At 40.2% G+C, this 25,696-nt stretch overlaps 1 protein-coding gene across 1 annotated transcript in view; it reads left to right on the top strand.

The window, feature by feature from the left end:
* The window catches only part of si:dkey-100n23.5, a 114,053-nt gene that overhangs the window by 75,912 nt on the left and 12,445 nt on the right, over positions 1-25,696 (top strand). Inside the window, exon 11 of the mRNA XM_034011282.3 lies at positions 13,484-13,566. Coding sequence (XP_033867173.1) covers positions 13,484-13,566 — 83 coding nt within the window. The remainder of the gene's footprint in view (positions 1-13,483; positions 13,567-25,696) is intronic.

Here is a 25,696-nt window from a genome sequence, read left to right as displayed (position 1 = left end):
TTTACGTGTTTGCAGTAACAGCTGGCAAGCGCGGACAGTCACAGTGCCTTTGAAGGGAGCAGGTGCGGGCCACTCTCTTTGAGCTGCACATCCAACCCTTACATCTTTTGAAATCACAGTTATTAAAATGCAGAGGCACACAGACGTGCCAGCTCCATGCAGGTATTTTATGAGGAATTGGAAAGGATGTATCTTAGCAAAGGTCTGTGTTTTCATATACTGCTACGGAAACTCCTACCTGCTTTGTGAATGAAACAGATAAACAGATTAAGGGCAGAACCTAGGCTGTCCAGAGCATGTGAGTTAATGAAAGACGTCGATCACGTTTCCTAACATAATTGAACTGGGATCCTCTGCTTTCTACCTGCTGATACCGAGAGCGTTCTGTACCTTAACAAAAAGCCTGGTTAATTGATTATAGTGAACACTCATTATTATTGTTTTAAACTAAAGTACTAATCGGTTGCAATCCGTTAAATGTGACATTTCTGCTACCGCCTTTTTTTTATCGACATGTGTATTCCCTTGTGGTGTTAATCAATACAAAGGCCACATGAGTCGGAGAGCTAGGTGAAATAAAATGGGAGGGAGGACCCACAGCCCATGCATTCATATAAGATACATCATGCTTCTATAGTGTAGTCTGCACGGGAGCACACTGCCAACATGCAGTTTAAAGTTACCAGAAATTAATGTATGATATTAAAATATAAAATATACTACAGTATAAAGTACATAGTGCTACTATTTAAGAGGCCTCTCCAAAGAGGCTATTTATAGATCCCCCCCTCCTCTTTTTTTGTCTTTTTGGTCTTTGATGGTAATTTCCTAGTCCTTGATACAGACACGCTTTTCTTTAATAAATTGCAGTAATTACTGTATTGTCACCTAGCAACTGATTTTTTCTGTCCTAATTGGATTAAGGTTTTATCAGGTTCTTATTGTACGTACCTGCACCCTTCACTTTTCAAATCTATCACTGAATTGGCAGTAGTTCAGACATTATTTCACTTGTTGAGCTTCTTTTTGTATATGTTGTAAATGAGTCCAAGCAAAATGTCCTTTGATATGGGTTATATGGGAGGTGGTGATGATTGTATATAGTTCTCAAAATCATTTTTTTTTTTTCATGGGTTGTCATTTGCTTATTTTGTAGGGTCAAATAATGTAGACCCTTTTCTCTGCTCATGTTGGTCTGTCTGAACTTCCATTATCTATCTATCTATCTTTCTTCCATCAATATACAAACAAATGGTAATAAATAATTTAGATCACATTCCACATTCCATCAGGTCTGATGCCTCTTCATTCTCTTCCATATAATGTGGTCAGATTTGAAAGGAATCACAGTGTCTCAGTTCAGTACGTTCTGTATGTTTCAAAGGACTTGTTCTCATGGGAGGCAGTCCTTAGTGCCTACTGAAACCGTGCTTCTCTGAGTTCCATGTCAGTGCCTGTGTGGCTTGGCTGTATTTCCATTTTGTTACAAAGTTTATGTTAATGCTGCCCCTAAGTGGTAAATGTAAATATTGCATGCTATGTTTTAGCTTTAGGGACGCTTTGAGAAGGGAAGAAAATAAATGAATATTTAAATGCTTCTTAAAGCACAAAGGCTATCAGCTGTCTTTTTTTAAATACTGTATCTAGAACGAGGTGATAGCTTCAAAGTGTTGTGAATTGAATGATATGACATCGAATCACCAATGAAAGGATAGCTAGCTATGTTTGGGTGTTTCCAATCATTCCCACTGGTATGCATGTCGAGAGTCACCGCTCAAACAGAAAAATCAAGACACTGCTTGTTTTGTTGCTGTTAGGGAGAGCAGTGCACTTGTCAAAGAATAGCAAGAGCAGTGATCCCTTTGTAACATCCTGGAGAATATACTGTAGCTCTTAGCTTCTGGAGCTTCGAGACTTGGGGAGCCTGAGGAGCGGTGCATTGGGGAAAAAAAATGTCCTTGGATTTCCTGTCAGGCGACTTAAAGTAGCCTAGCGCTGTGCAGACAATAGAAATCCACATCACATAGAGAAGCACACACACAGGCACACAGCAAGCACAACCACAGCTACCAATTCAATTTTCAAAAAAGAGTGGGAAATTGAACCTGATTGTGGCTGTAGGTTGGACGTGGTGGAATGCTAATGGGGGCTTTGTTTCCCTGCACTCGATAGGGTTTATCCATGAGGGGTATGCTTATATGGGATGCTCAGTGCCTAACTGTAGGCTGTAATGATATGAAAAGTATGCTATGTGCACTACATTCCTTTTGTTAAATTCTATTTGTTTTCATGCTGTCTCTAAAACAGCTGATGGATTACCCTTCATGTGAAGGTGTGCTTATTCCATTTTTCATTGCGGATCTGATCATGTTATTTTTTGCTTTTACTCCTGTCCATGAAATCCTGTGAATAATGAATTACCTCTCTCATGAGTGTGTGCTGATAATTCCTGCAGGGGAATGTATATCGCCATCAGGATGCACTGGAGGTGCCCATCTGTTCTTTTGTCACACTTTTATCTTTATCTTGAGAAGCGATACAGACGTTCTTTTGAAATATCTCTGCCATTTTGAGTTCTGAACAGGTAATCCTAATTATATGAAAGTTCAAGTCTTTATCTTGAAAATCGTTCATCACATTTAATGAAACTTTGCATGGACAAGCAAATATTCCATTGTATGCAAATAATGTGACAAAAAACAAACAGACAATTAACACACTGCTGTGTAACTGGGGGGTGATTGTGTAGTTCTTTTGCACTTTGTGATGCTTCAGTGAAAGCAAAAGTGCTACTATACATGTGCCATTATCATCATTGGCTTCTGGGCAGGGCTGAAGATTATATTTCTGAATTGGCACTTGGTATATTCTGGCCTCTGAAATTTGTTAGAGCCACACTGGGGGAAGAAAACGGAGCAAAAACAACGTTTCGAGCTTAGAAAGCCTTTCCTGCGTACCATGTGTTGCTGTTTCCAGTAATCTTTTAAGAACCCTGGAAGCAGCATTGCTGCGCTGTACCTTTCTCTTGCCTCGCCTCTGCACTCTAAAGAGGGCAGTACGTTGTGGGCTGTCAACACAGGCAGCTTTCTCCGCAAGACATTTTGCTTTCTACAGCCCCCAGCCTGTGGAAGGGGCCTCTTTAGAAATGAGCATGCACACAGCACCTCAGGGCTACCCTGTATAAATATCTTCAAACAGTAATAAGAGTAATAATAATCCTTGGGAATATTTGCATAGAGACAAAATTAGTATTCAACTTCAGAGCGTGCGGCAGCTCTGTGCAAGATAAGATTATTCTCCGCACACCCTGAGAAATGTATTCAGGCACAATCGACGCTGGGCTCTGCCAGGGAATACTAATGCCATGCCTCCCAAGGACTTTGCGTCCCACACAGGTGACTGAGTAAATGCCATTCCCCTTCTGATCACCCAGAGGGATTGTGATAAGAGGGAACTCCACGGCTATTTAATAAGAGTTTAAACAGCTCTTTTTAATGAAATGTTGAGGGGGAGGGGCAGGCTAGGTATGTTGTTTTGTCCCTTTCTGCCTTTATTTTTTTTTGGCTTGCCTTTTTCCCTTCATATCAGCACTATGGCTTTGCCTTTGAGGAAGGTATCGGTACTATAACAACACTAATTGATATAGTGACAAAGAACAATTTGTAAATGTGTGTGGCTAGAATGTGTTCCTTATCTCCAGCTGTGACTGCTGCTGTTATGGATCACATTCATTTGCATAGATTAATGAGAACTTCTTTCTGTTTTTATCAAACAGGGCTTTTTCTGTGGGTAAGAACATAAGAACATAAGAAAGTTTACAAACGAGAGGAGGCCATTCAGCCCATCTTGCTCGTTTGGTTGTTAGTAGCTTATTGATCCCAGAATCTCATCAAGCAGCTTCTTGAAGGATCCCAGGGTGTCAGCTTCAACAACATTACTGGGGAGTTGGTTCCAGACCCTCACAATTCTCTGTGTAAAAAAGTGCCTCCTATTTTCTGTTCTGAATGCCCCTTTATCTAATCTCCATTTATGACCCCTGGTCCTTTTTTCTTTTTTCAAGTCAAAGTCGTCCCCTGGGTTGACATTGTCTATACCTTTTAGGATTTTGAATGTTTGAATCAGATCGCCGCGTAGTCTTCTTTGTTCAAGACTGAATAGATTCAATTCTTTTAGCCTTTTAGCCTGTCTGCATAACTAAGGGTAGGTTTTAATATAGTGCTATTCATTTTACTTTTTTTTTTTAATGGCTAGTTTTAACTGCATTGTTAAGGGGCCTAAAACAGATACCTTAAAAATGTGTTTCTGTCTAATAAGAGTGCTGTACACCCATGTTAACAAAATGAGTCTGGGTGAAACATTTTTAATATTGCATTTATTTGTTCATCAACCTCTTATTTGAGGCTGATTTTCATATTCCTTGTATTATAGCTGGAGATAGATGGATGTACAGTATACATTGATACAAATTAAAGGAAAAAGATAAGCATGCAAATACATATCATCTATCTTCAGATAGCTGTATTTTCAAAGATGGACAGATTCATAAATTGATAACACTGAACAGCTAGATGGAAAGTCCTTGTTGGTTTTGAATGGCTTTATGTGTTTGTTTTTTAACATATGAAATGAATTTGTCTTAATAAAAAGTGGAACGGCAAGCAATGCAGGATCCACGTTGGCACTCTCGCCTCATCTCCTGACGGGAGCTCCTTGTCTGTTGGCATGTGCCCTGCAGGAAAGCAAACCAGTGCTGTGCGTGCAAGCTAGACCGCTTCGTGGTTGCTGCTGCAGCCTTGAGAACAGACTATAATGCACAGCCATAATCCATTTGCTATTATTTTTATACTTGCATTGAATCAAAAATGCTTTCAATTAGGTTACATGCTAGGTACAGCTGATTCATCGGAAGCACATCACACGTCTTTTTCAGTGAAGAAAGGATTACATTTTTTCCCAATTTCCAGTTACAGACAATGAAGACTGCAAAACACTAAACTGTGACTCTCTTGGCGGTGTAAAAGTTCAGACTTTTATGTCAAGGCTAATTTAGTTAAGATCCTGTTTTGAAACCTCTGAGAGGCATTCACACGTTGAGGAGCTGACTGACTCATTTTTAATGCGAGTCCCTGGGGAGCGATTAGAGAATTAGAGACCTCTCATCTTCCTCCATGTAGTCTCTCTTACCCCAGGGACAGGGCTGTATAAGTGCTGGAAATACACACAGATACTTCAGCATGTTTTTTTTTTTTTTTTTTAAGTGCCCCTTTTCACAGACAGCTGTAACCTGGAAATGTGTCGGCCAAAAAAAAAAAAAACACATTTACAGACTTCTGTTGGTTGAATTTGTATACGTGCTTGAATGGAATGGTGTTGACAGGCCAAACAAAAAAACATCCGGTCTGTAGTGTGTTAAATGCACTGTAACATCTTTTAACATTTTCACAATGGGAATAGGGTTCCTATCAACTGTGAACTGTGGTTATGCTGTGGTTATTCTCCGCATGACTGGAGAAACCATTTGAGCTTGTGACATCGTATTATGTAAGCATTGCTTGCTAATTGTGTTAGTAACACTGACCACTGTTCTACTGATTCTGCTCTATTTACAGCATATGACTTTTAAGTTTCTTGGGCATAGGTACATACATTTTGAGTTACTGTCTTCATTTTTGCTACACAGCTGTATTCTATGATTTTACTCTGGTACAGATTCCATTACCTGTCCAGTAAAAGTGTATCACATCACTGCCTCATTGTTTTTGGCCATATCAATGATACAGAGCTGTTTCACTTATCCATTTTATTTCTTGCTTGCGCAACCATCAACATCCATACAGACTGGGTGTACAATAAAATACAGCTCAAACTAATTCTGTCTGTAGTCTTTTCTTATGACTGTACTGAAGTCAAGGAAAACTTAAAGGAGAACTCGTGTTCACAGCCTGCCAAATCATTTATCAATGTACTGCCTGCTTCATCTCCACCGGACGATGATTTCCTGTCTCTGTGGCGGGCATCCACTGCATCTCATTTAAAGGTCTTGCAGTGTGCGCTTCCTTCTGGGGTCCAGCTCAGCAGCTGTGGCTGGCTCCTTGGTAAGGGGTCTGCTTTTCTCCCCTCCCAGTGCACAGAAACAGAGCTTCTGTCAAACCAATGATTGTTACAGCAGTGAACTCCAGGTGACCAAGTGCACCAATGTCACTTCCCTTTGTGCTACTGTTGAAGACAGGCAGTGGAGGAGGAGGTCAGCCTCATGGGCATAACCACATGCAGCAAGCAAGTACTCTCCTGGTGCCAACAACTAGCTTCGACTCATACTTACATCTAAAGAGTGCTGCTGGAGAAAGGTGATGTGAGTAGTTTGGTTTAGAATTCCCAGTCCAGGCACAAACACTTAGTGGTTCCAGAAATGTGTCTCCAATTAACCCAGTACAAAATGAGCACGGGTGTAAAACTGGGAATTTCCAGGGTTGGAAGTGCAGCACACTCACACAAACGGGAACATGGTGCAGTGCTGGAGGAAGAGAAATAACAGAATTCACACATGGGTGAAGAATTCTGAGCAGAATTTTGTAGAAATGTTCTCACAGAAATACAGGCGTGCTAATTTGCTTGAGTTTATTTTGGTACCCAGCAGCACCCGTTATCAGCTTCCACCTAAACTACAGGATGGATCGTGAGCATATAATATCGCTGCAAATGACTGTGCTGATTAGTAACCCAAAGCCCTACATGGGAAACTGTTTTGAAATATTAAGCGACCACCAGGCTAAAGGGTTAAGTGGTCACGGAGTTCAAAAAAGAGACAGAGACAAAACATAAAACAGGTCCCAGTACCAGCCTCCACACAAACTCAGCTGCGGGGGGAAAAATAGTTAGGAATAGTTTTAATCAACAGTTTTAAACATAATTAAGATAATAGTGGTACCTGTTAAAATGGCTGCACGGGCTATTCCTCCGCCATCTACTTCATGCCAACTGCGAAGCTGTCCTTTGATTGCCACTACCCAATACAAGCAGTCAGGTGGCTGATAAACACACAGAGCTGTTGCTAGAAACCTGCTTGTGCAACTAGTAGCGTAGGCGTAGACCGAGCTTGACAGAGATGTTAAATTAATGAGGTAGAAACAGATTAGAGTCTGACAACGACTATTTCCATTTTGTAATTTTTTTGTTTTGTTTTGTTTTACAGTGTTTTGCAGACAGGTTTCCTTTATACACAGGAGATTTTTAAATAAGGGAAATAACCTGGCAGACAGTTGGGTTTTCTGTGCAGGTTGGACTGTACTTGTTGTTTTCACAATCACCTACAGTACTTCTCGCTTCCTTCCCAAGATATTATAGGGGGCAGAATGACAAAGAACGACATGATTTTGTAATTCTGCATGTTCATGTTTTTTTCTCAAAGTCGAGGCCATGGTAATTTTTTATTTCTTATTTGTTAAATAAAATGACTTTCAGATGTAGCTAATGAAAAAAAGAGAGCAGAGAGATTGAGAGCATAGCATATCGGATCATATTGACTTGAGTTCCTCTACCATTACGAGCATGGTAACATTATGTAATCCGAAATTAGGTCTGTAATCTGGGTCTGTGAAACCAGCCTGTTTGTCAGTTAGCGCTGTGATGGGCACAATTCCTGGCCTCACAGTCTTAGGGCCATTACAGTTCACCAGGCTTTTCTGAGGTCTCCCATGCTGTGTAATCTCTAATTGAAAAAAAACATTTATTCTAAATAAATGCATTTATTTGTTTCTTTTTTTCTTCAAATTTGCATGGGATTGCATGCACTAGAATATTTGGTACGGTTCCCAACAATGTAATGAGTCTTCTTAAAGGTCAAGTACCTACTCTATATAATCCTGAAAGCAATAGTAGTATAAAGCCATTGTCTGAAGTTAAATAATAAGCCTGTCTATATTTATCCACCATGTAACGTTATAGTGAGCGACACCAGGACATAGCAGACAAGAAATATTTTACTGCAAGAGGCCAGTCACCTCTGTAAAGGGGAAAGGTATGACAATGTATAAAAAGGAGAGCCAATGAAGAGGGCCGGTTGTCTGCGGTATCTACAGTGGGATCGCACTTATCTTTTCCATTGTATCTGGAGAAGACGAACACAAAGACGTAAGAATAATGCGTCTGTTTTGCATGCAGGAACCAAACCAGCCCACAGTTCGACTTTCAGTCCTGCTGCTGACAGCATTGACAAAAAAAGAAAGAAACATATCCAGACTTAAAAGCTCTCCAGAAACAGCTGAAACGGTCTGAAAAGAAACAAGAATCTGCTCCCACTGCTGATACTTGTGATGTGCGGTTGCAATAGCACAATGCTATGCAATCGCAATGGATTGAAACCGCATCTTTGAATTCAGCACTCATTAGGGACAGGAGACCTTGGCCTTGTGAAAAGTATGAGAACTAAGGAAATAGTCCTGAAATGTCACTTACTTCTGTTATATGATGCTTTTCTTTCTTTCATAAATGAAGGCTGTGAACCAGCTTATATTAAAGCATTCAGACTGCCAGGAACAGCATTAGGTGGTTTCTATAGCCTTGATTCTTATTCAGAGGGAGTCGGCATAACCACTAGATCCCCTCCCTCCTAAACCGTCAGTGTCCTGCTTACCCCATGTGGAAACCGCTGGTCAGTGAGAAGACCTTGTACTGTAAGCACAATCTACAATTTGTTAACTTGTATTTTTACATTACTGTATATTATTAGACAAAAAAAATAAAAATCAATGGGGAATATTTGCTCCCTCTTTGTATTTTTTTAAAGAACACCTACAAACCCCCCAAAATAGGAAAAGAAAGGGCCAGTTTGTACACCATTACTTTATAGAAAATAAGCTTAAACGTGCTGTGTTCTTCTGTTTCTTGAATGATCATTTGCTTTTCATTCTAAATACCTGCATAAATCTAGGCATTGCTTATTCCACCTTGCTCTCCTCTGCCATAGTCTCTATAGTTGTCATAGTGATGGAATATCTTTTTTTCCTTCATACACTACAGAAACCAAAAATGTGCCTAGTATTACAAAAACTGTAAGCAAACCAGCATTGCCTTTGGAACCAGTAGGGCAGAACGGACACACATGATCTGTACAAACTGTCCCTCTCCCGCAGACGCAGTGACACATACTCATGCGCACGCTTTTGTCTGTTTCCATGAGGATGACCCTGCTTGCAAATTGCTTCAAGGGAGACCCCTCCTGTCTGTGCAAACACCCTGTATCTAGTCTGGATACATTATTGTCATGCAGACAAAGGAAGGAGTGATCATCAATGATGTCTCTTGCCTTTTCATGTTGTCCCTCAGACCTAGTTTGTCATCTCGGTTCTGCTGTTGCAGATACATTTGTCTCGCAAACACAATAACATTTTGCTAAAAAATAATGACTTGTTCCTTGCTTACAATATTCTTTAATCGTGTAGCTGTCTGTGTGCTCTCCTTTAGCAGGGAGCTGTTGACTATCTAGTTTGTTTACATCCACCATTTCCTCTCCCTTTAAACTGGCTTGTGCTAAATCTCCCAGAGAACCAAATAAGCGTACTCTTGCTACTAAATGCAGCAGTAGGGTGTTATAAATGACATTTTCAAGCTCTGATCTAGCTTAAATCCGAATTGAAAAAGTTATATTTGGCTCTGTATTGGTTACTGTGCCTTTAAAATCCTGACTTGAGCTTGCAGACTGTGTTATTTCACATGTGTGCGTTTGCTTTTTATTCCTGTTTGTGTTTCGGCAGTGCTGCTGTTCCAGTGATCTGAACTCTGGCCTTGCATGAGCTTGCAGCACTCTCTCAACATGTCATCAGGCCTGCATGAACATTTGGGTCATTTTCAAGCAGCAGGAGTCAGGAGTGCTTGTAATTTAAATAATAGCAATAAGAATTAGAATCATGATGATAATAATACAAAGGCATTGCCATGTCCTTTATTGTATCAAATCGTTCACCTGGGATTTTAGCAGCTGCAACAGTGGGTTCCATCTCATTCGTCAGCCTCTGCACTGTTTTCCAAACAAAAAGCACTTTACTATTGCGTCTGATTTTTTTAATGCCAAAAATTTTAAAAAATGGTATAGCCGCATCACTGAGGAATTTAATATTGAAATAAATTAGCCATACTAATGCATTCTCGTGGAATTCTGTCATGATTTTCCGAATATTTTGTAATCCCATGTCTGTTTATTTGTTGTCACAGTAGTTTAAAGATGCAAGTCTCTAACGACATAAATTCATTGAGCACCGAGGAATGCTAACGACACCCCTATATTTATATTTTAGAAATGCTAGAAATTCAAGTGTTTCGTCTTGAAGTCTTTTTTCAGGGTCTTCATTGTTTTTGAATTATCACATTTAGAAAGTCTGAGAGGTGTTTAATTTTTTTTAATTAATTTTGTGTATGAAAATTATTCAGCCTAATGTCCTTGATTGTTTGATTCATATCATTAATACATGACATTACATTTGATTAAAATATACAATATGCAGAACTGCGGTATGTTTTTAGTATTTAAACAATTTGCAGTACAGCCAGAAAGAACAAATAACATTGTATATAGATTCTACAATTAAACAAGTCTTCCTGGTCCTAGACCCTAAATGTTAACTGTGCAATTTTAGCCAGTTTTAACATGGTAATTCATTCCTTAAATATTTCCTTTTCAGTCTCCTTTTATTGGTGGACAGTAAAACGCTAGGGTATCGACGAACCTTGGTGAACTATCATTTTTTACTGCAGGTAGGAAACATTTGTGCAAGACTCTGTTTTATGTCCATTCCTGATTGAAAAAACAATGACACACCAGGGGGCCTTGTGTGCTGTTTATTTATTATCACATTTTTTAGGCCACCATTGTGCCTGACTAAGTTTAATACGTGTCCTCTTAAAAGAAATGGAAAGCAGTCTACCGCTCGGTGCCCTGGGTCTAAGTGGACTGGAGAGATACTGATAGAGTGCTCTGGTGAATGTAATAAATAATTCAGACCAGCGTGCTAAGTGTCTTTCTCAGACGTTTGTAAGCTGAAGTCCCGCTTTGGCGACTGGGTTGGTATGTGGACAAGTGTTGATGTGAGAATGTGTCGGTTTATGGAGATCGCAGGTGGGAGTGCTGGGAATATGAACGCTTGTTACAGTACGTTTCTGATCCGAACTGGTGACAGCATTCTGCAGTGCCTTTGCTAACAGCAGAAGGCAATGTGGAGCTGATATATGTATCGCACTGAAAGCATAGACAGTGAAGATCGTTATATGCTCATACGGACATACGGAGAGGTGAGAGATTGGTTAACCATTTAAGAACTAGATCAATTATATTAGATCAATCAATTGTGTTTTAAAAGCATTTGAAAAAATACTTGAAGGTTTAAATATGTTTTTTTTTTTTTTTAAATCATGCACAGTATGTTGGAGCCAGGCACATGTTTTATTTTTATTTTTTTTGGACAGATTTTTATCTGCGATTTCCTTAAGCTCTTACTAACCAGTGGTTAATCAGCAGTGGATGGTGTAGTGTGTGTAACTGACAGAAAACAAAAGAACAAAAGACAGCCCTCCAGGCATTGAAACGAGGTACGACTGCACAGCCACGTAGTTTATGAAAAGGAAAGTGAGAGCCGTAAACCGGCTCCACATAGTAGGCATTTTCATACTTTCCAACCATAGATATTCAAATATCTCAGTACGAGTCATAGACAGATACGTGTGCTCTGACATATACTCATTCACACATACACTACCATTCAGATAGATGCCTCACCCAAATATAAATTCTGTGCTCCCTCTTATAACGCATAGTTAAGAGACTAATATTCTCTTAATAAAATAGAAGGGCTTTCAACACAGAACAGCAAAATAAAACCTGCATGTAACATTCTTTAATTCAATGTACAAACATCTGTTTCTGGTATGGTACTTGTAGATAAACATTTTCATACCCTCTTCTTAAATAAAATGATGCTGAAGGTTTTAACTAAGAGAGGTGCTGTGTAACCAAGGTTGCATTTGAGATACACAGTATAAAACATAATAATGCTGCAATATCCATGTTACTGGCCAAAGAAAAAAAAAAAAAAAAAACACCAGACAGAGGGAAATGCTAAAGATATACTGTACCAAGATGCATAGTTTTAAAATGGAAGTTTGGATACATAGTTTAACAAGCTAGCTAACCCACCACACCCGGCTGCGCTGCTCATCCCCAGTATCACAGCAGCTGTGCTGCAAAGTTGGCATCTCTGCACTGCTGGGTTCAAACTGCTTTTTTGTACAGACGCTCCACACATTTCAACTAGCTGCACTGTAATTAAAGAAAAATCAGCTGGATCTTTTTCAGATTTTTTTTTTTTTCTGTTTTGTGCATTCTGAAATGCATCAAAGTTTGTATTTGGTTTTGTTTCTGTTGACAGACAGTACAAAATGCATTCCTTCAATCCAGGAGAGAACACTTGAGACTGTCTGTTCTACTATAACGAGAATACAAGAGCAGGTGAAACTGCAATGTAGGAACAGTAGCAGCCCTGACCATACTGCCTTATAACCGACTGTAATCTTATATCGAAGCACTGTATGTAGATACAGATGAATATTCATATGCATATATCATATCTCATTATTGGTTATCATATGGTTATGCATATATCATATCTCATTAATGCCAAGATGATATTAGTGTATAAACATATTTATCTCCATGCGGTAGTGTATTTTATCTTTAAGTCTAGTGTCTGTGTCTGTCAATTGGTTGTTGTAGGCGCACACAACCATACAGATTTTTTTTTTCTTTTTCTTTTCAGTGTTGAAATCTGGCACCCAATCTGCTGGTAGCTTGCTGCTCCGGGGTTTCTTTGTGTCTAAGTATCGCTTAGCATATCTCTTTAATCATTATAAGCTTGCTTCTCTCTGATAGTCCCTTTATTTCAAGCAGCGGGTCCCGTGTAAAGAAACCAAACTGAACCCTCATAATACATCTCTCTCTCTCTCTCTCTCTCTCTCGCTCTCTCTCTCTCTCTCTCGCTATGCAAGAATACCATTCTCTGCGCACACAACTCCTCTCAGTCCTGAAGCTTTGTTATCATTAGCAGTAGTAGTATTATAATTACTTTGAATATTTAGATTTTTTTTTATTTTTTTTAGGTAAGGGAATAGTTTTAGAGAAGCCTGTCGGTGTTTGATGTGCCGCCTCACATCTGTGGCAGCTCTATATAACAGGTCTCCTCAGAGCCCTTTTCCAGCCCTATTAATAATGAATGTGTTCGCTGCAGGGTTAATCTGCTACTCCCGGGTGGAGCTCTGCTCTCAGGCGGCCGCGTGGCTCCTAATTGGGGGGAGGTTTTTGGCATTGGTGTGTGCTTGTGTGTGTGTGTGTGTGTGTGTGCGTGTGTGTGTGGAGGAGGGAAGGAGGGGTGGCACGCAGTGCTGTGCAGCAGTGCTTTGGTGAAGCGTGGTACAAAGTGATTCTCGCTTATCTTTGCAGGTGTCGTTAGCTGAGGAGATAAAGCCGCTCAAGTGGTATCCGTCAGTATACCTGATGGTGTCCCTGTTTCCTCTCATTAACAGGTAAGGCTGTAGCATCAAAAACTGAACCAACCACCTCTGGTCACTCCAGCATATTGTGATACTGTAACTTCACCAGTGCAGTCCTCCCCAATATTTCATCATTCGACAATTTATTAATTTGGTTAATTCACTGTTAGGCCAAAGTAAATGATATATATATATATGTGTGTGTGTGTAAGTCAGATAGCGCAATAAAGGAGAACTGTATCAACAAAAAAAAAAAAAGTTCCACATTTTATTTAAAATCTCTCAAATTAGTTTATATTTAATAAAAAAGAGAGGGAGAGACTACATGTGGGCTTACGATTTCCCAAGAACTATGCAGTAATTTCACTTATGTCACTTCCCAGAAACTAATTATTTTTCTTATTTATTTTTAAGTACAATATATTTTCAAGGTATCCTATAGTATTTTGAACAATACATGTTCAAAAGGCTCATTAGCCTTGTTCTTAATTTCTAAATGCTGCTTTGTGTTTAGTGTAATTTTGTGTATGTGCGCTCTTGATTCTTGGGTGTGAGTACTGCCATGGTGCTTTTTACGACGAGTTGGAAACCCAATCCAGATATCTGACAAGCGAGCAGGGGTGTACGTAACAGCTTGAACTAGACGGTGTGTGTGCTGTTTGCTGTACTGAGCACTTGGATGCAGTGCTGTCTTTTTTTGAATATTAATAGTTCCTCGCACACACAATACTGTGTTGTTTCCCTCCAGGGAGCCTGAGTGACAGGATGAAGGGTAACTAAGTGATTAGCTCCAGTGGCTCACTCTTACTAAGGAAAATGTTAATCTAAACCTGGGTCAATAGAAGGGTCAGCTCTTCCAAAAGCCCCTGGCTGGGGGTTGCAGCTCAGCGACTGCAGTCTTGTCATTGGGAGCTCTCGCAGGGATGCACCGCTCTGGGAGTACGGAGCCCTGAGCTCCAGGGGTTATTGATGATGATCTACAGTACAGCGAAGAAGAAAAAGGAAAGCACAAAGCATCTTCATTTATTCTATCAACTACAAGAGTTCATTCCACTGCAGATTAACCACAGGATGTGTTCTCTTACTATCTGTATGAAAACCCCAGAAACCTTTTGTTTCAGTGGCTTATCAGCATGGTTCATGCATGACATTTCATTATTAATCAGTGTAATTAATTGAAAAACTAAAACTTAAGCGATTTCTCCAAGCGTCCACTGTGCATTAAAGAACAAACCCTGAAGCCTGAAGCAGGTGCTTTTATATATTTGAGGTAGTAAAGCCCACACATTCACACTCTAACAACGTACTCACACACACACACGCACACACATAAATACAGACAGGCAGCCGTTTCTATTATGTCTACGCACTTCACCGAGTAAATGAATTTGGTCAAAATGAACAAAGTATGCAGTGCTAATTCCACCAATCAGCTGCTGCTGTCTCTTTAATTTTGAAATCCCAGCCAGCGCAAGAATTCTAAAGAACAGCAGGGGCTCTTAACAGCCTGAAAATTAACCATGTAGCACCATCCTCCTTCAGAGAGATGATTTTCCCTTTTTCCCTTGAATCTGTCGTACCAGTGCCATCAAACTCGCGGAGAACACACGCATGCACACACACACACACACACGCACACACTCATAATCTTAAAGTAGTTGCAGGTGCTGCACACTGTGCTTGCTGTGCAGGGTTTTGGTCTGAATTTTTTACGATTGGGAGGGGCTGGGACAGGGGGCTGTGTTCTGACCTGTCTGAGATTGAGATGGATGGGTCTGTGTCTCACTAGCTAGGTTGAAAAAATCAAGAGCTTTACTTTACAAAGCAGCATGACCACTTGAATGGGTTGCAAGAGCTCGTCCAACATTTACAGTTGCAGTGTACATAAAGAAGGATGGTTTAGACTGTAAGCTGCCTAAAGTATTCCTATATGCACAGAAACAAGATTATGCCTTTATGTGTTATTATCAGGGATACCGTTAAACTCCTACTGTTAAACTGATAGATTCCATATCAGGTACACATATACTGCTTACCAGAAACATTTCTGTAACATTCTAACAAAATGGCTCAATATATATAAAAAAAAAATTCAACCCTTTGTTCTTGAAATATGTCAAGTTACTTTATTGCCAGAGATGTTAACCATTCATTTTCCTAAATGAGTTGGCACGCTTTAAAAAAATAAAACAGCCATTCGCAGTGCTGTCAATATAATCTTTATGCCTGTCCAACTGTGTTTCCACCAATCGAGCTGTTGGCTCTCGTTTCAGGCAGCGGCAGCAGCAGCACATTTGTATCCCTTTATTTAAATGTATAAACACAAGTCAGTCTGAGCTGTGATCGAGTTGTCAGGATTAATCCATCCTGAATTCTTGCTATAAACAATATTTCACTGGCGTGCTTCTGTGCGCTCTGTACAGAAGCATCTCACTCTGTGCATCTGTTCTTTTACAAAAGCCCCCAACCTCATCAGAAGGCTTGTGCAAAGGCAGCCGCAGCCAGTGAAGATAATTGCCCTGTTCAGAAATATTTACGATGCATGTGTGACCCTTTCTGCAGATCGCTTCAGGGGTCCACACATGCGCTCCGCTGACCTGCAGGAGAGCCCTGTATAAGATGAATACGCCTCACCAGTGCCTGTTTTCTGTTTTTTCACTGGGATGAACTTTTAACATTGGCAGAGATTCAGAGGCTAAGGCACTCAGTCTGTCCTTACAACAGCAACTTTTGAGTTTTTCTTTTGTTTTTAGCAAAGCCAGAATTAAATATGCTAATGATACCTGCGGCAAAGTGGCAGAGAAACAAGAATTGTGCCCTTATTCAGCTGACCCATGTAATTGTGTTATTATAGTGGTATAGTGTTAAACTCTGAGCAATCTCTTAAAAACATGCGTTATTTTGCAAAATAACAACTGGGATACTTTATTGATAGATTCATTATCAGGTAGACATACTGCATACCGATAAAATGACTGTAATGTTCTAACAAAATTGCTCAATATATAAATGTTTTCTCAACCCTTTGTTCTTGAAACATGTCAAGTTACTGTATTGTCAGAGATATTAACCTTTCATTTTCCTAAATGAGCTGGCACGCTTTTAAAAATAGTCTTGCATCGGCAATACTTCAGTTAACATGTATTCAAAAAAAAATCTTAAAAAAAAAAAAAAGATCTGTATCAAAACAGAGTCAGACAGCATGTTTCTGTAGACTATAACAAGGCTATAACTGTACTGTTGATCCAATCCTGACCTGAGACTTACACTGACTTATAATGTGATAACATGGACAACTCCAAAACCAATCTCTCCCTCTGCCTACAAACTGTGCAGTGTGGTCAGGAGAATCCCCTTGCCCTGCACCAGTCCCTGATGGGATTTGTCAGTAAAACAATCAGGTGCAGTAAAATATGGAGGGCCATGCTAAACCTCTTCCCTTCTATAGTTGCCTGGATCCAGGCGCAGGTGCAAGACCCATACTGTTCTCACACACAATACTCTTATTCTCCAGTAGTAGTTCGGTATTCACTTCTTTACATGTAATTGCTCTATGTTGCCTACACAATAGGGAAATGATCCAGAATTTGCAGAACAATAAATTTGCTTACACACTAACTTTAGTATTTGCATGAAACTCAGGTGCGGTGAACCGGAGGTTTGTAGAAGTAAGCTGTTACCTAATGCAGATGTTCACTCGTGCCTGCCGTTTCTACGCTCTATAGCTACAGCACACAGCAGAAAGACACAGGGAACCAGTAAATACTCAGTGATTTCATCTTTATGTGGGATTGTGCTGCAGTGCATTCATACTGTCCCCCCTGTTAATAATTCCTGTCACAGCTCCAGCTATGGTTCAGTGCGCTCCAGGAAAGCATCCACATACAGCAGATCTGAGTAGCATGGTGGGATTTATTTAGGAGGTAATGAGCAAGCCAGTGTAATATCGTCCATACTTTTACCGTGTTGTAGTTTTTTAATTGGGTATTGAGCTGTGGGAGTAGTCAGTTTAGAAGCGAAGTGAACTTGCTCTCTGATTTTCCTGCAGGGGTGAAGATAAAGAGTTGAGGACTGAGTGCTCTCGCTTCTGTATTAAAACATTGTGTGAAAACAGCACTGCATGTTCAGGTGAAAGAGGAGATAGTGTTCATGGTGGATAAAATCCAAGGCAGCGTTGATGATTTCAGAGTAAGCTCACTAGATGTGCCCTGTACCTGTTGCTATTATATAGCAAGCGTTTTGGTCTTTCCTTTTTTAAGGTCATGGATTTTAATTTTTAAAAAGGCAGTTATGTGCTGCTTCCAGTCATTCTGTCTCCATGGACCACGTTACTGCAAGATAATAAGATTTTGAATTCCAGTGAAAGTTAATGGCAGAGGAATTCTGTATATCAATTATTCTGTCTGATCCATTCACTGTGGGTCAAGCTTGATTGCTTACTGTTGATTGCTGGAAGCTGTTTTAGAAACAAAGCTTTGCAGGTAGTAAAAAGCTCTGTCTAGAGCAGGGCAAATGGTTTGTCCAGCCCTGAGTGCAGCCTGACTGCCTGCCAGCCAAGTTCCTGTTTGTATTCCTCTTCAGTCAGAGCTCTGATGCTGGTTGATATATCCTGTTCTGCTTTGCTTAATGACGGACTGCACACATATTCTTTTATATACATTTCTAAATGAAAACAAGAAACGAGGTCTCCAATTCCACTGCACCCTAAAGCAGGCCTCCCAGGCGTGTAAAGCCGATGTCACAGACAGGCGGTTCCTTTATTTCATTTTTTTTTTTTTTATGTGCTATTCGGGTGCACCAGAGGTCACCTATCATCAAGAGGGGATTATTTTCACAGTAATTTTGATGCGGAAAGCCATCCTAAACAGGGCTTATGTTTGGAATTAAATTCTGGGCTCCAGCAAATGCTTGATTGAGCACTGCGTACAGACACGGACACACACACACACACACACACACACATATGCAAATTCAATACCAGCTGCTGGTCGCATGGATTGAAATGGCTTCCCTTTTTTTTTTTTTTTTTTTCAAAATCCCACCTACTGTGACAGCTGTTCGTTACATTGTTTCCCTGCGCGAGGTTCTCAGATTAAACTGCACGCTGACGTTTCCTCCTGTCAGAGCTTCTGCAAGGAGCGACTGAGGGCTTGACTTTCACTAGCGTCATATTGTTTAATAGGTTCTCATGTTCTTTATGTTAGGTCACCTGTCTGTACAGATGTTCTAGTCCAGAGCCACACAGACCCATGTTAAAAAAGCTAGTTTGCAGAAAATAACACTTTCGTATGAAAGATTCATTCTTCCTGAGGATATATCAGTATTTTCAGCACTCACTTTAATCCCAAGTAAGAGGGTGCTCAAACTGTTACTTGTGCCCTAAGAATATGCAGATCGGACAGTATGAAAATGATAATAATAAATAAGAGTCAGCTTGGTTAGTGCTGGTTAGATCTGTGCTGTGAAGAATGACAAACAATGCCTCTTGTGCTAGTAATTACTCATCTAGACTAGCACAGCCAGCAAGGACAGCAGACAGGCTGGGAGTGAGTGAGTGAGTGAGTGCATGTGTTTGTGTGGCAGGGGTGGCATTTTCCAATCACACACTGGGATCCCGCACTGTGCTCTTCTCTCTCTCTCTCTCTCTCTCTCTCTCTCTCTCTCTCTCTCTCTCTCTCTCTCTCTCTCTCTCTCTCTCTCTCTCTCTCTCTCTCTCTCTCTCTCTCTCTCTCTCTCTCTCTCTCCCCCTCTCCCCTCCCCCTCTCCCCTCCCCCGGCCTGAGATGACTGAATTAGATAAATTCATTCATATTTGTGTTGTAGACACAAACCAGGATTAGACCAAGAGCATTACAAAAGACTTATATTTCCTTCCGGACTTAACAACAACGAACAGACACCCGATCTACATATAAGGATAGACACAGTTGCTTTTGATTTAACCCCTTCGTCTTCCACAAGCAACTGCGCTACATACTCTATTAAGGTTCAATGAACAACTTAAAGGGCATGGGTAAGGCTGACGGAATCCTTGTGTAAGTTTACCATGATAAAAGCACAATGTAGTGAAGTATGGCATAGCATGGGAAACAGGGAATGGTATAAACAGTGGTAAAACCACATGGTAAATGCATAGTATAAACATGGGAAACACATGAGAAAACTTCAAAATTACTGTGCAAATTGGCCATGGTAGTTTCAGATCTGGGTTGTTATATGGGTGGTTGATTGCAGTAGGGATTTTAATTAACACTCTGTCTGAACGATGAAATTCATTTGTGAGAAAAAAAATAGAATACGACTAATGAGTATCCAACTGACTGTTAATTGATGGGTAAAACATTGCTTAAATATATGTAGCTGGAAATCCATGATGAAGGGTTTCTTGGATATATGTAAATAATAAATATTATTATTATTATTTGTTTATTTAGCAGACGCCTTTATCCAAGGCGACTGACAGAGACTAGGGTGTGTGAACTATGCATCAGCTGCAGAGTCACTTACAACAACGTCTCACCCGAAAGACGGAGCACAAGGAGGTTAAGTGACTTGCTCAAGGCCACACAGTGAGTCAGTGAATGAGCCAGGATTTGAACCGGGGACCTCCTGGTTACAAACCCTTTTCTTTAAGCAGCGGACCACACTGCCTCCTGTTAAATGTTTAATCAATTAGACAATGATACACATAGCCTTGCAATGCACATACTTAAACCCTTCTGTCACTACTTCATACTCCAATTCATTATTGATGTATCATCTATATTTAGAAATGATTCGACGATGAGGCCAGAGTTTCAAACCATCTGTCATTTACCCCTGGTTTTGCACACTGGCACCATCTCTAACAGAAAGCCACCTCCTTGTTGTGTGCACATAGCCCTCTATCTCTTATACTGCCGATATTAATACATTGTACCAGCCACACTGTGCTCTCAGACTGTCTTACAGACTCACTGATTTAAATATTCATCATTCTGGCTGTGCAGTTAGCCTTGGTCTATATGTGGCATAAATTGGATTCCTCACTATTTGCCCTATTAAACATGCAAAACCTGTCACCCATCCCTTTATAAATTAAGCATTGTACCTCCGGATAATAAAAGATGACCTTTTTGTTCAAGTAGCACACATCTTCACACCAGCCAGCATCATAGGCTAAGATATGAAAGTTCTGTCCACTGGTATTTTTCATTCATTTCAATAAGGGGTTATGTAGCTGACCTTAAAACTGGATACGTGCAGGACCCAACAATAAACATCAACGTAATGAAATGTTACTTGTTTAGAGCTGCAGACCCACACAGCTGTGTTCTGGGTGACTGTACACTGTATTAAATCTGAAACCAAACCTTGTTGGCTTTCCAGTTTTCTAAAAGTAGTTTCAGCTGTATGCCACTCTGTTAAATCAGCTCAATGTTTTGCAGGCACACCTGATCATTTAATGATAGGTAAGAACTTTCTTAAGTACGTAAGAATAGTTTACATTTTAAAGTGACTATATCTCTGGAAGGACCTATTTTGAAGCAGATTGAAAGGACATTTTTTTTCACAATAAAAGAATTGTAAACTCCATAAATCTAGCTAGAAACAATTTTGTGTCAGTAAGGAACAGTTCATTTATTCCACTGAGTAGTTTCTTGCTAGTTTGATATAATTAGTAGTTTTTTGCTTGATTACTCCCAGACAGTTTCCCTTTGCACTTGCGTCAAGTTCCTGAGTCTTTAAACAGGTTGGGAATTGCAGTAATAGAAATATGAACCTTGCAACAACCTTTTAACAAGGTATGCAAAAAAGACTGGAGGAGTCCTTTTCTGTAATCCAGCACTCCCCATTGTGAGTCAGGTGCCTCTTGCACAATGCGTTGGATTTTGTGTTAATGCCACTGGTTCTTGTCAGCTCTACTGTGTGCTGCTGGCTCTGAGATGCTTAGTAACCACACAGCAGTGTGTGCCGGCCACTTAGTGTGGCGTATGCACAAACACTGCTCAGATGAGGAGCGGCATTCTTTAATCTGCAGCATTAGAAGCCGAGGGGAGACTTTTAAGCCGGTGCTTCCAGCCTCTGAAATAATGTATGTATGCTTCAATCGCATGCAGATGTTTCCAGGGAGGAGGGGGTGGGCAGAAAATAAAAAGACAAAGATGATATGAATGTCTCACCGTATTCTACACTTCTCACTGCTGGTTTTCACTTGGACAGCCGCCTGTCAGTACTGACCCTGCGGCGACCCCAGCTTTAGCGATCAAAGGGGATTATGGTGCAGTCTGCAGCTCTGTGAGTGTCGTCAGTCAGCCTTGGCTGCCTCAGTGTTGTTAGTTCAATCCAGCTGTGCTAGCACTGTGGCTCAGGGCATCAGCGGGAGTCTGATCTCATCCTGGAGATGCAGGAAGAAAAAAAGGGGCTTTCAGATTGTCACATTCACAAGCTTGCTTGCTTGCTTGCTCGCGTTATCCCCTGTTATTTTTCACCCGTCCAAAACAAAATAGGCAGGGCTCTAAAAGCCTTTTTGTTACTGTTTGTTTTTATAGCAGCTTGCTCAGGTGAGGAAGCATCATTGTATTAGCAAGGTGGGGAGATAAGCAGAAAAAGCTGTAGTAGGATGGGAGAAGTGATAACGAGCAATGGATTAGGAGAGCTGTGGGTTTTAAGTAGGAGGAAATACAGAAGTGGCAAAGGAACTCGGCATCCAGCATGGATATATCATATTAGCTTAAAATAATTCTTTAGTGCTTAGACTCATTAAGGAGATTCACAAAGCTTTTTTTTGTCATTAGTTCCATTTTCCACTGAAAGGAGATAAACACTCGAAGTTACAAAAAGAGATGTAAACAACTAATGAATTGTATTCAAGGGCTCTCAAGTATTCGTCAGTGGAATCTGGCTCTATTAATCCAGGCTGTACTGGCTTCCTGTGAAAGATGGGTCTCTAATTGTACTTTACGCAGCCAGTGCCAAAGCCGGGGTGGTTCTGTGACAGCCCTTTCCAGTCACGGTCCAACTAGTCACGTGCTATTTCTTAAAGGGTGGCAAGGCTGAAGCTGTCCTAGTGGAACAGTGTTGATAACAAGGTGATGACATTTTCCATTATGAACTGAAAAGCGACTGAGTGTGAACCCAGGACGTGAGAGAATTCTGGGTGATGAAATGACACGCTGAAATTTTGTCAAGACTCAAAAATAAGAATTAAGGCACTACGCAATAATTGCACAGAGCATTCTTTTTTTTTTTTGGATTACTTTAGCAAACAGGTGAAGTGCGAAGCCATACCAGTCATCCAGATGGAAAAGTCAGTCCAAAAATATTGATTGAGTTGGTTGAGGGAACGTCTGCATTGTTGAAAACAACTGAAGGATGTTCCAGCGAGGCTAATAATGAGGGATTGGATTGAGTTGGCAATGAAGGCTAACAGGATTAGACCCACCCCAGTTTGGAGCAGTGTGTCCAAATGGGAGTTGATTGCAGTAAATATGGCCATGTTTTGAAGGTTTTTATTCAGTGTGTGTGATTTGAAAGAGAATGATGCATGAAGCGTAGAGCTGTCTGTAAATGAGGGTATTGGTTTTCTCGGTTGCCGGACGAAGGTCGTTTATATGAAACAGAAAGAAGGTTGGTGACAGAGCAGTAATGGGGAACGTGTGTACATTGTTGTACAACCCAGTTTGGGTCGAAGAGCATTGTGACACTCATAACCTGTTCACTGTGGCCTAACTCTCACCTGGTAAGAGACTAGGAAGCCACCAATAGTTTGGGCTTTTGACATCTTACCGGTTAAGCTTTCATGTAATCTTAAGCATTTTTTTAAATATTGCTTGTATATGAAATCTTTAAATCTGTATATAAAAAAAAAAAATACAAAAATAAAAAAGACATTGCAATAGCTACTGTGGTTCCAGTGGGACAAACTTACAGGGTAATAAATGGCCTGTTTATGCGATGTAATTCTTAATCCACTCCCACAGTCTTTTACTGAATATGATCTGCATGATCATTAGTATTCCTTATAAACATATTTAGCCAGGGCCGAAATTGCAGTTTCTTAGAGGTTGCCACTGTCACAGAAAACTGCTGCACTGAAAGAGTAAGGCCTTTGGCATTGTAGTATCAGTCAAAACTGCCAAAAGATTGTAATGCCATCTAACTGGTGTGAGAGGTGTCTGGGTGACAGAATTGCATGTTTGGTTTTGTCAAAGAAACTGAAAAAAAGAAAGCAGTGGCGTAAATCAGGAGCCACTTGGGGAATCATCTTTTGTGTGTGTGTGTTTTTGGTGGTTGTTGCCTGTTTGGACAGCTACAGAAATATACTGGCTGAGTTGGTTGAGGGTACCACTGCATTGCTGAAAACAACCAAAGGATTGTTCCTTAAAAGCACACCACAATATTTCCAGGTTATATCTGGAAGAATGTATCAGAAACTGTGGGAGAGGCAGGGAGGCAGAGAGAGGCGGTGAGGTATGGAAGACAGGGGGTATGGATAAGTGGAAGGGGGGAGAAAAAGAGGTTTTCAGTATTACTGTTGTCCCTTTTTTTGTTTGTTTTTAGTATTTTGTTGTCTTCTCCTTGCTTAACATGCTGACACTTTCCTCAATTTTAATAATAGACGTTTTAGATAGAGCTACAAAGAGGTGTTTATCATGCCTCTCAATCTTGATAACTGGGCTTGTTTGTTTAGTTTGCGTCTTGTCTTTGTTGTTTCATGTTCCTGTTCGCAACCCAATCTCAGATTTTAGGCTTGCAAGCCTTGGAGCAAGCTGTACAGATTCTAAACATCCATTCAGTGCAGAAAAAAGAGGCAATGTTGATTTATTTTCACATTAATAAGAAGTGAAACAAATCTGACTAGCATCTGGTCTTCGCTAATTCTCTCCATGAGCTGCGAGCTTACTGCAGTTCAAAAGAGCTCTGTAATGAAACCCTCTTGGGTGGCCTCAGCGGACTGACGTCAGCACTCTGCATCCTCAGGTTCCAATTCCAGCCCAGCTCAGTCTTTCTGAAATCGATGGCAGGAACAGGGTTTTTAGTGTCTTTAGCTCAGTTATGAATTAGCGGTAAAAAAAAAAAACGCACAGAAAAACACAGATTTATAATATATGTACTGTATATCAAAAGGTTTGTGATGAATATGCATGGATGTTTTGGTTTTTGTATTGGCACTTTTCTCTTCGGATTACCCAAAGAAAATAGGTGTGACATCTCATAAATAAATCAATTAAAATCTTTAAAATCAAATTGTAATTGATTTGAAACAAATATTCTTCACTTCTGCACGGTTATTCAGATTTTTGTTCTGGGTGTGTATTCCATGTGAAATAACTTCTTTCGTCTTGTTTTTTTATAAGGATATGCAGTGCACTTTATGTCTTTTGATATCTATTAGACTCCTATTGGCTGTCGGAGATTGATAAAAACAGTCGTCGTTGGAAACCTCTTTGTTCTTAATTATATAATCAAAATAAAGCTAATCAGAGCTCATTTTTTCTGCACTGAAAAAAGGCTTGGTTTGAAATATTTCCGGTTCCAAAGCTTTTCCACATACAGTCTTGATAGAGTGTTGCTTCCCGTCCATATTTAAAACATATTTCAGTTTGGTAATGGTCTCTTGACTTGTTTACAAGCTTTTTTCAATTCTATTTTTTATCTGAAGAATGTCATGGGATAGCTGCAGCGGACAAAAACCTGAAAGACAGTAACTCCCAACAGCCGCCATGCTAGGGCACAGTTTGAGTTCTGGGTCTTTGCCCATGTTTGCTTCTTGTTAGCATCTGAAATCAGTCAAAGATTGAAACCCAAGGTGGTATGGTTTGCCATTTATTCTTCCATTTCCTCTACCTGGTCTCTTCTGACTGGCAGTGCTGTATCGGCTCATGAATAATGTATATGAAGGGGGAAGTGTAATCATCTGGGCTGAGTCCTGCCTCCTGCTGTCATTATTAAAGAGCTGCAGATTGTGAGAGATCAAGCGGAGAATGTGTCAAGCTGGGCTGTTACTCAAACCTAAACCTATATCGTCTCTTAAACATCAAAATGAAAAGCCTGTGGCTGTTAAGTGATGTGGCTTCTTAAACACTGGGGGCAGTATAAAATGAGTGTGGAGGAGACACGGTGCGTTTAACAGATCCTCATAACCTCATAATTTCCATACCACACAATTTTCATATTTATGG

The sequence above is a fragment of the Acipenser ruthenus genome, chromosome 8, assembly GCF_902713425.1.
Source record: "Acipenser ruthenus chromosome 8, fAciRut3.2 maternal haplotype, whole genome shotgun sequence".
Classification (NCBI taxonomy): Eukaryota; Metazoa; Chordata; class Actinopteri; order Acipenseriformes; family Acipenseridae; genus Acipenser; species Acipenser ruthenus.
The sequence above is the reverse complement of the archived record's forward strand: the minus strand, read 5'-3'. Positions and strand labels throughout refer to the sequence as shown.